The sequence below is a fragment of the Notolepis coatsorum genome, assembly GCF_963971535.1.
Source record: "Notolepis coatsorum genome assembly, chromosome: 19".
NCBI lineage: Eukaryota > Metazoa > Chordata > Actinopteri > Aulopiformes > Paralepididae > Notolepis > Notolepis coatsorum.
Genome location: NC_140183.1, coordinates 12,375,303 through 12,390,302, shown reverse-complemented (window position 1 = coordinate 12,390,302; position 15,000 = coordinate 12,375,303). Strand labels below are relative to the sequence as shown.

Below are 15,000 nucleotides of genomic sequence, written 5' to 3'. Positions count from 1 at the left end.
GTATAAAAGCTTTACACCACTTGTAGTCGTGATTTGTGACCAATAAACCATGCCTAGGGGGGTCTAACGACCACTCCTAGGCATGGTTTATTGGTCACAAACCACTCCTGCGCGTGATGTAATGCTTAAATATATAGTACATACAAAATATCATCATAAAATAAAACATCAAATATTACGGCGTAAACATGTCAGGTGACTGTCACTCACTGTCCCTCAGTTTATGGCAGGGAGCAACATAGGCTGCTGCTAGCTCACAGCTTGTTGAGTCCTCCCCTAGTAGGACTGGTAGTTTTTCTGTATCTGGTAGTGCAAGAAAACCTTTTGTTATTAATTCAATTTTTTTTAAATGCGTTTCTCTAATATATTTATATTTTTGACATTTGGTGAGGAAGTGCAACTCAGTTTCAGGCTCACTGAGGATGCAATGACAGCACAGCCTTTGCTCTGCAGGAAGCCAGGTTTTCCTGTGCCTCCCCTTTTCAACAGCGAGGCTGTGCTCACTCAGTCTGTATTTTGTCAGGGTTCTTTTTAGTTGTTGATCAGTCACCATGCTCAAATAGTCTGCTATGGTGTACTGTCGATTCAGAGCCAGATAGCACTGCATTTTGCTCTGTGCTTTTGTTTGTGTTTTCCAATAGGTGATGTAGTGTTGTTTTAGCTGTGTAGTAATTTTATTTATTCTGATTGGTGATGTGTTCTGTTCCTGAGGTGTGTTAAGAGAGCAGGTTTGTGGACTCAGCCTCAGGACCAGCTGGGTAAGGGGGTTCCTGATGCTCCTCAGCTCTTGGCACTGCAGGGCTTGATAATGGTACGAGAGGGGGTCACTTCGTTTTAGGTGTGTCCAAAAGTTAATTGCTCTTTTTTGTATTTTTAGTATTAGTGGGTAACGGCCTAATTCTGCCCTGCATGCATTGTTTGTAGTTTTCCTCTGGACATGTAGGAGAATCTTTCAGAACTCTGCATGCAGGGTCTCAATGGGGTGTTTGTCCCATTGGGTAAAGTCTTGTTTTGTAAGTGGACCCCACACCTCACTGCCATAGAGTGCAATTGGTTCAATAACACATTCAATTAATTTTAACCAGATTCTAATTGGTATTTCTGTTTGTATATTTATTTTTATGGCATAGAAAGCCCGGCGTGCTTTCCCTCTCAGCTCATTGACTGCTTCCTTAAAATGTCCAATTGAACTTAGTTTTAGGCCTAAATAGGTGTAGTGTGTGCAGTACTCTACATGTTTTGTACCAATTGAGAACCTCTCTCTCTCTCTCTCTCTCTCTCTCTCTCTTCATGACCTGGGCTGCAGGCTGCCCTCCTCCATTGGACAATGTGCAATTTAATATAGAATTTCTCTTTTTTACTCACGATTTATCTATCTATCCATCCATCCATCCATCCATCCATCCATCTATCTATCTATCTATCTATCTATCTGTCTATCTATCTATCTATCTATCTATCTATCTATCTATCTATCTATCTATCTATCTATCTATCTATCTATCTATCTATCTATCTATCTATCTATCTATCTATCTATCTATCTATCTATCTATCTGTATCTATCTGTATCTATACACAGTGAGTCTATAACTCATCATTTGCTGCCAAGAATCATAAAGCACATGGATGCATATCTGAGCATAACACACACAAACACATGCACACACACACACACACACACACACACACACACACACACACACACACACACACACACACACACACACACACACACACACACACACACACACACACACACACACACACACACACACACACACACACAGCCATATAAAACCATGGATGCATATCTGAGCATCACACCAACACATCTCTCTACAGCAGGCTGGAGACCAGAGAGAACATCTTCTGTCCCACTCTGTGGTCCTCAGCTTCATAACATCAACCAACCTTCTGCTGTGTGTGTGTGTGTGTATGTGTGTGTATGTGTATGTGTGTGTATGTGTGTGTGTGTGTGTGTGTGTGTGTGTGCATGCATGTGCGTGTGTGTATGTGTATGTGTGTGTGTGTGTGTGTGTGTGTGCATGCATGTGTTTGTGCATGTGTACGTGTGTGTGTGTGTGTGTGTGTGTGTGTGTGTGTGCATGTTTTTGTGCATGTCCGTGTGTGTGTGTGCGTGTGTGTGCGTGTGTGTGTGTGTGTGTGCACCTGTAATTGTGTATACCTACATGTATATTGGTACAGATTAAACCAAGATCAATCAATCATGGACAACACACATAGACTCAGTCGTAAAGAAGGCGAAGCAGCGCCTCTACCACCTGAGACAGTTAAGGAAGTTCAGAGTATCGGGGAAGATACTCCAGTCCTTCTACTCCGGAGCTGTAGAGAGAATCTTGACTGGAAACATCACTGCCTGGTATGGCAACAGCACGGCACAGGACAAGAAGGCCCTACAGAGAGTGGTACGCTCAGCTGAGCGTACTACAGGTATTGCACTACCACCCCTTCAGGTCTTATATCACAAGAGGTGCAAATCCAGAGCCTGCAGAATAATGAAAGACCCTCACCACCCCAACAACAGCCTGTTCAAGCTGCTGCGGTCAGGCAAACGCCTGCGAACACCAGCAACTAGGACAGAGAGACTTCGGCTCAGCTTCTTCCCCCAGGCCATCAGAGTCTTGAACACTGAACTCTCCACACACAAGCACACATGAGCACACACACAACACACACACTGTATACGCTCACACACTAGCAGTCACTTTAACATGAACACACACACACACACACATATGCTGCACACGCTCACACTATGGTCACTTTACACAATGAAAGGTCACTTTAAAAACAAGAACAGGAGTGGTTCTTGTATAGTAAATAGATGGATAGAAAGCTAGCATAAGGACACATAGTATAACTGTAGATTGTATAGTAAAGCATGTATAGTAGCGTACATAAGACCCAGTGCCCCATCCGTAGCTAACATTGTATTGCACTATCACAGGACCTAGCATGTCTTACCATGCTTTTGAAAAACTCATGTACATATACCTATGTCTTTACTCTTATGACTTGTATTATTGCACAAATGTCGCATTCTCATCCCTTGGATTCTTATTATTGTATTATTGTACTATGCACAATTGTTGCCGGCAAGACCCCCCGCATTTCACTGTACACTTGTATGCCGTGACAAATAAAACGATTGACTTGACTTGAATCTCGGAACCCATTGGCTATTGGCTTTTTTTGTGCCTCTGGGGGCAACGGGCAATGTTTTCAATGTTTCAATGTTTCAATGTTTCAATGTTTCAATGTTAGACTTGTCATTATGACCTCAGTTCTCTGAACAGCACCTGTACTGAGAGCATCTTGTAACCCGCTCCAGGGGGCTGGTAAAGACAGCGCTACTTTGGAGCGAAACGTAGCCCATCTCCCACCTAGTGTGTCATGTCTGGTATCAGTGGATTCCCTGCAATCTCAAGATTCATATGATATCAATGGCTTCGCCTTAACCTCAAAGCCCAGCCTGGTACGGCCTTCGAAAGGACAGTGGCTGGGATGATATATGGGCTAGTAGCATTAGCTACTAGTAAGCTATTAGTAAGTGTAACATTACACCATTTTCACACTCAACAGCTGTCTGACACGTAGCGCTAGTGGGTCTGGACGGTGACATAGTTATCATTACAGAAGAAACTCAAACACTGTCTTGTCTCTTGTAATTAGTTATTATAAGGCTCTTTGTCGTTTTCTAGCTGGTTTATGTGCAAATGAGTTTATTTGTATCATTTGGAAGGTGGACCATGTATAATTATGTGGACTAATGTTCGAGTCCCTGTCCTTATTGCCTGTAGAAGTTAGGATCCCTCACTCGCATGTGTTATTCCACGTAGTCAATTTGGGTGTAAACGGTTCACTCCAAACAAGTGAACCAGGGGTTATCCTTCTGTAGTGTGGTAGTGAAAGGGTTATACATAATGTGTATGTATTTATGTGTATATACTAGGGATGTCCGATATTATCGGCCTACCGATATTGGCATTAAAATGTGATATTGGAAATTTTTGTTATCGGTTTTCAAATTATTATTATTTTTTATTTTGTTTTTACATTTATTTAACCTTTATTTATCCAGGTAAGCAAGTAAGAACAAATTCTGATTTTATTTATTGTCAAAAGTATGCATAATGTTGTGTTAATTCCACGACAAGAGATATGTAATGTTGTAAGGTTTTGCCCGCTGCTCACTACCTTTTCTCTGTTTCTTTAAGCCTATACTATTTATTTCCCTTCTATACTGTTTAGTTCCCTTCTCACTCACTCTCTCTAGCCCCCACCCTCTCGTTCCTTACCCTTAGTGGCCACACCTGTTCGATATTCTATTATCTCTCGCACCTGTGGTGGCAGGCTAATTAGTTCCCCCCGTGGGCTTTAAATACCAGGGCGCTTCCCCTCGTTTTGGCGTGGGGTCGTGTTGTATTCATGCCGAGTCATATTCCTAACATCTAGACTCTTTTCGGGAGATCCTCTGTCTGCCTATGCTGTTCCATTCTCCGGCGTCGAGATGTTTGCTCCTGCCTTCGCCAGCTGTCGCCGTTGCCTGTGGGGGAGACTGGTCTGCGCTCCCTGTACTTCCACGGGAGGCACCCCAGCGTTCCACTGCAGACCCCCGCGCAGCTGTTCGTCCTGACGCACATCCAGACCGGCGCAGACGCTCTCCAGTCCTCAGCGCGCAACGCGCATCTTCCAGACCTCCGAGCTTGGCACGCTCCTCCGTACCAGCGCGCACTCCCAGCCTGACGCGCATCTTCTAGACCTCCGAGCTTGGCACGCTCCTCCGTACCAGCGCGCACTCCCAGCCTGACGCGCATCTTCTAGACCTCCGAGCTTGGCACGCTCCTCCGCACCAGCGCGCACTCCCAGCCTGATGCGCATCTTCCAGACCTCCGAGCTTGGCACGCTCTCCAGTCTCCAGCGCGCAACGCGCATCTTCCAAGGATCCTCGTGCTTGGCACACTCCTCCTGGCAGACGCACCCCGATGCGTCTCTCTGTTCCGACGCGCACACCAAGGTGTGGCGCGCACTCTGTTCCTCGCTCCGACAGTGGCTACCCGGTGGACGACATCCTCGCCACCGCCACTGATCCAGCTCCCTGTTCCGACGCGCACACCAAGGTGTGGCGCGCACTTTGTTCCTCGGCTCCGACGGTGGCTACCCGGTGGACGACATCCTCGCCACCGCCACTGATCCAGCTCCCTGTTCCGACGCGCACACCAAGGTGTGGCGCGCACTCTGTTCCTCGGCTCCGACAGCGGCTACCCGGTGGACGATGCCCTCGTCACCGCCACTGTTCCAGCACCCTGTTCCTCGGCTCCGACAGCGGCTACCCTGTGGACGACTCCCTCGTCACCGCCACTGTTCCAGCACTCTGTCCCTCGGCTCGGACAGCCAGCCACCCGGTGGCGATGCCCTCGCCCCGTTGCTGTCCCTGTACCTTTACGCATACGCTGGGTGAGTTTTGATTGTGATGTCACTCACTCAGCGTAGTGCCCTTGCCCCCGTTCCCGCTGCTGTTCCTGTACCTTTACGCATACGCTGGGTGAGTTTTGATTGTGATGTCACTCACTCAGCGTAGTGCCCTTGCCCCCGTTCCCGTTGCTGTCCCTGTACCTTTACGCATACGCTGGGTGAGTTTTGATTGTGATGTCACTCTCCCAGCGTATTGCCTCTGTTTTTGGTTCTCACTTAGAATAGTATTTTTTGGACTTTACATCTCCCCCTGTGTGTTTGTCACACGAAGATATTATTACTTTGTTCACTTTGTTATTTGGACTGTTCTGCACCTGCTCTGTTTTTTCCCTTTTGTGCATTAACTATCTCCTCTGTCCTGCAGAGCGGCCCAGATGATTTCCACCAGTCCTCCCAGTTCCTCCCTGTTTCCCCAGCCCGCCTCCGCGGGCCTCAGTCCCTAGTCCTCTCTCCCTAGTTCTCCTAGTCCCTAGTCCTCTATCCCTAGCTCTCCTCAGTCCCTAGTCCTCTCTCCCTAGTTCTCCTAGTCCCTAGTCCTCTATCCCTAGCTCTCCTAGTCCCTAGTCCTCTCTCCCTAGTTCTCCTAGTCCCTAGTCCTCTATCCCTAGCTCTCCTAGTCCCTAGTCCCCTCTCCCTAGTTCTCCTAGTCCCTAGTCCTCTATCCCTAGCTCTCCTAGTCCCTAGTCCTCTCTCCCTAGTTCTCCTTGCCCCCTGTTACCTAGTCTCTAGTTCCTCTGTCCCAAGGCGTTCCCTTAACCTTCCCTTAGGCGTTCCCTTACCTTCCCATAGTGTTCCCTTTTCCTGCATTTGTGATTCTCCCTTAAAGGGACAGTGCCCTTTTCCCTGTTTTTCCCTGTGTTTCAATAAATATCTGTTTCTTGGCAAACCACCATACCTGTCTTGTGTTGTGCGATTGGGGTCGGTTACAAACCACAACAGTACGACCCCACCAAGTCTACGACCCCAGCCAGCACAGACTGTGTATGTTGAGTTTGCCTTTTTTTTTCTTGTTCCCTCTGTCTCCCCTCTAGCTCCCCTGTTAGCCCTGTTAGCTTCCCTGTTAGCCCAGTTTAGCTTCCCTGTTTGTCCTGTTTAGCTCCCTTGTTAGCCTGTTACTCCCCTGTTTAGCTTGTTAGTCTCCCCGGTTAGCTCCCCTGTTTGCTTCCCGTTTTGCCCTGTTTGACCCCCCGGTAGCTAGCCATGCCCTGGCAGCTAACCCAGTCCCTCAGCAGAGCCCCTGTCTGCTAGCTTAGCCCCGGCTGCTAGCACAGCCTCTATGTTTATGCAGCCCTTGCTGCTGGCATAGGCCCTGTAGCTAGCCATGCCCTGGCGGCTAACCCAGTTTCCCTCTGCATGGCCCCGGTCTGCTAGCTTGGCCCCGGCTGTTAGCACAGCCTCTATGTTTATGCAGCCCTTGCTGCTGGCATAGGCCCTGTAGCTAGCCAGGCCCAAGCAGCTAACCCGGTCCCTCTGCATGGCCTCCACTTTTTTGTGTAGTATTCCCACAGCTAGGACTGTCCTTCCAGCTAGCTTGTTCTCTCATGCTGGTCCAGCCCTGTCTGCCAGCCTAGCTCCGGCAGCTAGCGCAGCCTCTATGTAGATGTAGCAGTACAGCTAGCATAGGCCCTGTAGCTATCAGTGCCTTGGCAGCTACCCTTTCCCTCTGCCAGCCTAGCTCCGGCAGCTAGCGCAGCCTCTATGTTGATGTAGCAGTACAGCTAGCATAGGCCCTGTAGCTATCAGTGCCCTGGCAGCTACCCTTTCCCTCTGCTAGCCTGGCTCCGGCAGCTTGCGCAGCCTCTATGTTGATGTAGCAGTACAGCTAGCATAGGCCCTGTAGCTATCAGTGCCCTGGCAGCTAACCTTCCCTCTGCTAGCCCTTTCCCGGTGCTACCATGGTTACCCCTTAGCTACCCTGCTTGCCCCTCAGTTCCTCTAGACCCAGTTCCTCTAGACCAGTTCTCTAGACCAGTTCTCTAAACCAGTTCTCTAGACCAGTTCTCTAGCCCGGTTCTCTAGCCCAGTTCTCTAGACCAGTTCTCTAGACCAGTTCTCTAGACCAGTTCCTCTAGACTAGTTCTCTAGACCCAGTTCCTCTAGACCTGTTCCCCCAGTTGCCCCTCTGCTACCCTAGTTACCCCTCGGCGACCCTGTTTCTTTTGCTAGCCCCACTCTTGTGGTGGCTTCCCCTGCTGGCTTGGCCAGTACCTCTTGTTTTGCCCCCTGCCACTCTGTCTGTATTTGTTTTGGGTCGCCGGGTGGCTCCCGTTGGAGGGGGGGATACTGTAAGGTTTTGCCCGCTGCTCACTACCTTTTCTCTGTTTCTTTAAGCCTATACTATTTATTTCCCTTCTATACTGTTTAGTTCCCTTCTCACTCACTCTCTCTAGCCCCCACCCTCTCGTTCCTTACCCTTAGTGGCCACACCTGTTCGATATTCTATTATCTCTCGCACCTGTGGTGGCAGGCTAATTAGTTCCCCCCGTGGGCTTTAAATACCAGGGCGCTTCCCCTCGTTTTGGCGTGGGGTCGTGTTGTATTCATGCCGAGTCATATTCCTAACATCTAGACTCTTTTCGGGAGATCCTCTGTCTGCCTATGCTGTTCCATTCTCCGGCGTCGAGATGTTTGCTCCTGCCTTCGCCAGCTGTCGCCGTTGCCTGTGGGGGAGACTGGTCTGCGCTCCCTGTACTTCCACGGGAGGCACCCCAGCGTTCCACTGCAGACCCCCGCGCAGCTGTTCGTCCTGACGCACATCCAGACCGGCGCAGACGCTCTCCAGTCCTCAGCGCGCAACGCGCATCTTCCAGACCTCCGAGCTTGGCACGCTCCTCCGTACCAGCGCGCACTCCCAGCCTGACGCGCATCTTCTAGACCTCCGAGCTTGGCACGCTCCTCCGTACCAGCGCGCACTCCCAGCCTGACGCGCATCTTCTAGACCTCCGAGCTTGGCACGCTCCTCCGCACCAGCGCGCACTCCCAGCCTGATGCGCATCTTCCAGACCTCCGAGCTTGGCACGCTCTCCAGTCTCCAGCGCGCAACGCGCATCTTCCAAGGATCCTCGTGCTTGGCACACTCCTCCTGGCAGACGCACCCCGATGCGTCTCTCTGTTCCGACGCGCACACCAAGGTGTGGCGCGCACTCTGTTCCTCGCTCCGACAGTGGCTACCCGGTGGACGACATCCTCGCCACCGCCACTGATCCAGCTCCCTGTTCCGACGCGCACACCAAGGTGTGGCGCGCACTTTGTTCCTCGGCTCCGACGGTGGCTACCCGGTGGACGACATCCTCGCCACCGCCACTGATCCAGCTCCCTGTTCCGACGCGCACACCAAGGTGTGGCGCGCACTCTGTTCCTCGGCTCCGACAGCGGCTACCCGGTGGACGATGCCCTCGTCACCGCCACTGTTCCAGCACCCTGTTCCTCGGCTCCGACAGCGGCTACCCTGTGGACGACTCCCTCGTCACCGCCACTGTTCCAGCACTCTGTCCCTCGGCTCGGACAGCCAGCCACCCGGTGGCGATGCCCTCGCCCCGTTGCTGTCCCTGTACCTTTACGCATACGCTGGGTGAGTTTTGATTGTGATGTCACTCACTCAGCGTAGTGCCCTTGCCCCCGTTCCCGCTGCTGTTCCTGTACCTTTACGCATACGCTGGGTGAGTTTTGATTGTGATGTCACTCACTCAGCGTAGTGCCCTTGCCCCCGTTCCCGTTGCTGTCCCTGTACCTTTACGCATACGCTGGGTGAGTTTTGATTGTGATGTCACTCTCCCAGCGTATTGCCTCTGTTTTTGGTTCTCACTTAGAATAGTATTTTTTGGACTTTACATCTCCCCCTGTGTGTTTGTCACACGAAGATATTATTACTTTGTTCACTTTGTTATTTGGACTGTTCTGCACCTGCTCTGTTTTTTCCCTTTTGTGCATTAACTATCTCCTCTGTCCTGCAGAGCGGCCCAGATGATTTCCACCAGTCCTCCCAGTTCCTCCCTGTTTCCCCAGCCCGCCTCCGCGGGCCTCAGTCCCTAGTCCTCTCTCCCTAGTTCTCCTAGTCCCTAGTCCTCTATCCCTAGCTCTCCTCAGTCCCTAGTCCTCTCTCCCTAGTTCTCCTAGTCCCTAGTCCTCTATCCCTAGCTCTCCTAGTCCCTAGTCCTCTCTCCCTAGTTCTCCTAGTCCCTAGTCCTCTATCCCTAGCTCTCCTAGTCCCTAGTCCCCTCTCCCTAGTTCTCCTAGTCCCTAGTCCTCTATCCCTAGCTCTCCTAGTCCCTAGTCCTCTCTCCCTAGTTCTCCTTGCCCCCTGTTACCTAGTCTCTAGTTCCTCTGTCCCAAGGCGTTCCCTTAACCTTCCCTTAGGCGTTCCCTTACCTTCCCATAGTGTTCCCTTTTCCTGCATTTGTGATTCTCCCTTAAAGGGACAGTGCCCTTTTCCCTGTTTTTCCCTGTGTTTCAATAAATATCTGTTTCTTGGCAAACCACCATACCTGTCTTGTGTTGTGCGATTGGGGTCGGTTACAAACCACAACAGTACGACCCCACCAAGTCTACGACCCCAGCCAGCACAGACTGTGTATGTTGAGTTTGCCTTTTTTTTTCTTGTTCCCTCTGTCTCCCCTCTAGCTCCCCTGTTAGCCCTGTTAGCTTCCCTGTTAGCCCAGTTTAGCTTCCCTGTTTGTCCTGTTTAGCTCCCTTGTTAGCCTGTTACTCCCCTGTTTAGCTTGTTAGTCTCCCCGGTTAGCTCCCCTGTTTGCTTCCCGTTTTGCCCTGTTTGACCCCCCGGTAGCTAGCCATGCCCTGGCAGCTAACCCAGTCCCTCAGCAGAGCCCCTGTCTGCTAGCTTAGCCCCGGCTGCTAGCACAGCCTCTATGTTTATGCAGCCCTTGCTGCTGGCATAGGCCCTGTAGCTAGCCATGCCCTGGCGGCTAACCCAGTTTCCCTCTGCATGGCCCCGGTCTGCTAGCTTGGCCCCGGCTGTTAGCACAGCCTCTATGTTTATGCAGCCCTTGCTGCTGGCATAGGCCCTGTAGCTAGCCAGGCCCAAGCAGCTAACCCGGTCCCTCTGCATGGCCTCCACTTTTTTGTGTAGTATTCCCACAGCTAGGACTGTCCTTCCAGCTAGCTTGTTCTCTCATGCTGGTCCAGCCCTGTCTGCCAGCCTAGCTCCGGCAGCTAGCGCAGCCTCTATGTAGATGTAGCAGTACAGCTAGCATAGGCCCTGTAGCTATCAGTGCCTTGGCAGCTACCCTTTCCCTCTGCCAGCCTAGCTCCGGCAGCTAGCGCAGCCTCTATGTTGATGTAGCAGTACAGCTAGCATAGGCCCTGTAGCTATCAGTGCCCTGGCAGCTACCCTTTCCCTCTGCTAGCCTGGCTCCGGCAGCTTGCGCAGCCTCTATGTTGATGTAGCAGTACAGCTAGCATAGGCCCTGTAGCTATCAGTGCCCTGGCAGCTAACCTTCCCTCTGCTAGCCCTTTCCCGGTGCTACCATGGTTACCCCTTAGCTACCCTGCTTGCCCCTCAGTTCCTCTAGACCCAGTTCCTCTAGACCAGTTCTCTAGACCAGTTCTCTAAACCAGTTCTCTAGACCAGTTCTCTAGCCCGGTTCTCTAGCCCAGTTCTCTAGACCAGTTCTCTAGACCAGTTCTCTAGACCAGTTCCTCTAGACTAGTTCTCTAGACCCAGTTCCTCTAGACCTGTTCCCCCAGTTGCCCCTCTGCTACCCTAGTTACCCCTCGGCGACCCTGTTTCTTTTGCTAGCCCCACTCTTGTGGTGGCTTCCCCTGCTGGCTTGGCCAGTACCTCTTGTTTTGCCCCCTGCCACTCTGTCTGTATTTGTTTTGGGTCGCCGGGTGGCTCCCGTTGGAGGGGGGGATACTGTAAGGTTTTGCCCGCTGCTCACTACCTTTTCTCTGTTTCTTTAAGCCTATACTATTTATTTCCCTTCTATACTGTTTAGTTCCCTTCTCACTCACTCTCTCTAGCCCCCACCCTCTCGTTCCTTACCCTTAGTGGCCACACCTGTTCGATATTCTATTATCTCTCGCACCTGTGGTGGCAGGCTAATTAGTTCCCCCCGTGGGCTTTAAATACCAGGGCGCTTCCCCTCGTTTTGGCGTGGGGTCGTGTTGTATTCATGCCGAGTCATATTCCTAACATCTAGACTCTTTTCGGGAGATCCTCTGTCTGCCTATGCTGTTCCATTCTCCGGCGTCGAGATGTTTGCTCCTGCCTTCGCCAGCTGTCGCCGTTGCCTGTGGGGGAGACTGGTCTGCGCTCCCTGTACTTCCACGGGAGGCACCCCAGCGTTCCACTGCAGACCCCCGCGCAGCTGTTCGTCCTGACGCACATCCAGACCGGCGCAGACGCTCTCCAGTCCTCAGCGCGCAACGCGCATCTTCCAGACCTCCGAGCTTGGCACGCTCCTCCGTACCAGCGCGCACTCCCAGCCTGACGCGCATCTTCTAGACCTCCGAGCTTGGCACGCTCCTCCGTACCAGCGCGCACTCCCAGCCTGACGCGCATCTTCTAGACCTCCGAGCTTGGCACGCTCCTCCGCACCAGCGCGCACTCCCAGCCTGATGCGCATCTTCCAGACCTCCGAGCTTGGCACGCTCTCCAGTCTCCAGCGCGCAACGCGCATCTTCCAAGGATCCTCGTGCTTGGCACACTCCTCCTGGCAGACGCACCCCGATGCGTCTCTCTGTTCCGACGCGCACACCAAGGTGTGGCGCGCACTCTGTTCCTCGCTCCGACAGTGGCTACCCGGTGGACGACATCCTCGCCACCGCCACTGATCCAGCTCCCTGTTCCGACGCGCACACCAAGGTGTGGCGCGCACTTTGTTCCTCGGCTCCGACGGTGGCTACCCGGTGGACGACATCCTCGCCACCGCCACTGATCCAGCTCCCTGTTCCGACGCGCACACCAAGGTGTGGCGCGCACTCTGTTCCTCGGCTCCGACAGCGGCTACCCGGTGGACGATGCCCTCGTCACCGCCACTGTTCCAGCACCCTGTTCCTCGGCTCCGACAGCGGCTACCCTGTGGACGACTCCCTCGTCACCGCCACTGTTCCAGCACTCTGTCCCTCGGCTCGGACAGCCAGCCACCCGGTGGCGATGCCCTCGCCCCGTTGCTGTCCCTGTACCTTTACGCATACGCTGGGTGAGTTTTGATTGTGATGTCACTCACTCAGTGTAGTGCCCTTGCCCCCGTTCCCGCTGCTGTTCCTGTACCTTTACGCATACGCTGGGTGAGTTTTGATTGTGATGTCACTCACTCAGCGTAGTGCCCTTGCCCCCGTTCCCGTTGCTGTCCCTGTACCTTTACGCATACGCTGGGTGAGTTTTGATTGTGATGTCACTCTCCCAGCGTATTGCCTCTGTTTTTGGTTCTCACTTAGAATAGTATTTTTTGGACTTTACATCTCCCCCTGTGTGTTTGTCACACGAAGATATTATTACTTTGTTCACTTTGTTATTTGGACTGTTCTGCACCTGCTCTGTTTTTTCCCTTTTGTGCATTAACTATCTCCTCTGTCCTGCAGAGCGGCCCAGATGATTTCCACCAGTCCTCCCAGTTCCTCCCTGTTTCCCCAGCCCGCCTCCGCGGGCCTCAGTCCCTAGTCCTCTCTCCCTAGTTCTCCTAGTCCCTAGTCCTCTATCCCTAGCTCTCCTCAGTCCCTAGTCCTCTCTCCCTAGTTCTCCTAGTCCCTAGTCCTCTATCCCTAGCTCTCCTAGTCCCTAGTCCTCTCTCCCTAGTTCTCCTAGTCCCTAGTCCTCTATCCCTAGCTCTCCTAGTCCCTAGTCCCCTCTCCCTAGTTCTCCTAGTCCCTAGTCCTCTATCCCTAGCTCTCCTAGTCCCTAGTCCTCTCTCCCTAGTTCTCCTTGCCCCCTGTACCTAGTCTCTAGTTCCTCTGTCCCAAGGCGTTCCCTTAACCTTCCCTTAGGCGTTCCCTTACCTTCCCATAGTGTTCCCTTTTCCTGCATTTGTGATTCTCCCTTAAAGGGACAGTGCCCTTTTCCCTGTTTTTCCCTGTGTTTCAATAAATATCTGTTTCTTGGCAAACCACCATACCTGTCTTGTGTTGTGCGATTGGGGTCGGTTACAAACCATAACAAATTACCTGAAATTATTCCATTTTTTGGGGCGGGAAACCCTGCAATATTGGTATCGGTTGATATCGGTATCGGAAATTAAGAGTTGGACAATATCGGTATATCGGTATCGGTAAAAAAGCCAATATCGAACATCCCTAGTATATACATATACATTCACACATACATACATATTTACATATACACATAAATACATACATTCATATATATACATTTACATTTAGTCATTTAGCTGACACTTTATCCAAAGCAACTTACAGGTTCTGTACGACAAGTCAGCAGGAAGGGTACGACTCTTACAACTGAGTACAGTATAGAGTAAATATACTGTACATACATACAGTACATGCATACATACATACATACATACATACATACATACATACATACATACATACATACATACATACATACATACATACATACATACATACATACATACATACATACATACATACATACATACATACACCTACAGTAGCCTATATACATCATCATGCAACTGTCTGATGTAATGATGGAGGGATGTCTGAAAGATGAGGATGAGGATGATGAGCAAGATGAGAAGAAAGAGGAGGGGGAAAAGGAGGAGAAGATGAGAAGGAGGATAACTGGGAGGAAGAGGAGGTGACGGAGGAAGAGGGATAGGAGGAGGAGGAGAAGAGAAGGAGGAAAGGAGAAGTAGGAGGAGAAGAGAGAAAGAGTCCTCTGAGCTGTGTCAGACCCTCGGGGAGGTGTGGCGGGGTCTGTCACTTCTATACCAAGTGTGGACGGCTTCTGGTTGGAAGGCTTCCTATTAAAAGTGTTAATGAGGTTCTAAGGTTCATAGCAGATATTCATCACCTGGTGGTTCTCTCTCTCTCTCTCCCTCCCCACCTCTCTCCCTCTCTGTCTCTATCTCTCCCTCACCACCTCTCTCTCTCTCTCCCTCCCCACCTCTCTCCCTCTCTGTCTCTATCTCTCCCTCACCACCTCTCTCTCTCCATCCCTCTCTCTCTCTCTATCTGATAATACGTTATATAATCATTATCTAATGTCGTCCTGCACTTACAGAAGTTCCCTGGTCTCCCAGGGACCCTGCAGGGCCACCTGGTCCTGGGGCTCCGGGCGCTCCTGGGGATCCCTGAGAGAGAGGGGGGGGGGGGGAGAGAGAGAGAGGGGGGGAAGAGAGGGGGGGAGAGAGAGAGAGAGAGAGGGGAGAGAGAGAGAGAGATAGAGAGAGAGAGAGAGAGGGGAGAGAGAGAGAGAGGGAGGGAGAGAGAGAGAGGGGGAGAGAGAGCAAGATAATGAAAGAGAGAGAGAGAGGGGAGAGAGAGAGAGGGATAGAGAGAGGGACAGAGAGGGGAGAGAGGGGGAGGAGAGAGAGAGAGAGGGGGGGAGAGAGGGAG

At 51.5% G+C, this 15,000-nt stretch overlaps 1 protein-coding gene across 1 annotated transcript in view; it reads right to left on the bottom strand.

Annotated features, from left to right (window-relative positions):
- Positions 1-15,000, bottom strand: part of col14a1a (collagen, type XIV, alpha 1a) — a 119,993-nt gene that overhangs the window by 26,949 nt on the left and 78,044 nt on the right. Inside the window, 1 exon segment of the mRNA XM_084336541.1 lies at positions 14,664-14,735. Within this exon segment, the coding sequence (XP_084192667.1) occupies positions 14,664-14,735 (72 nt within the window).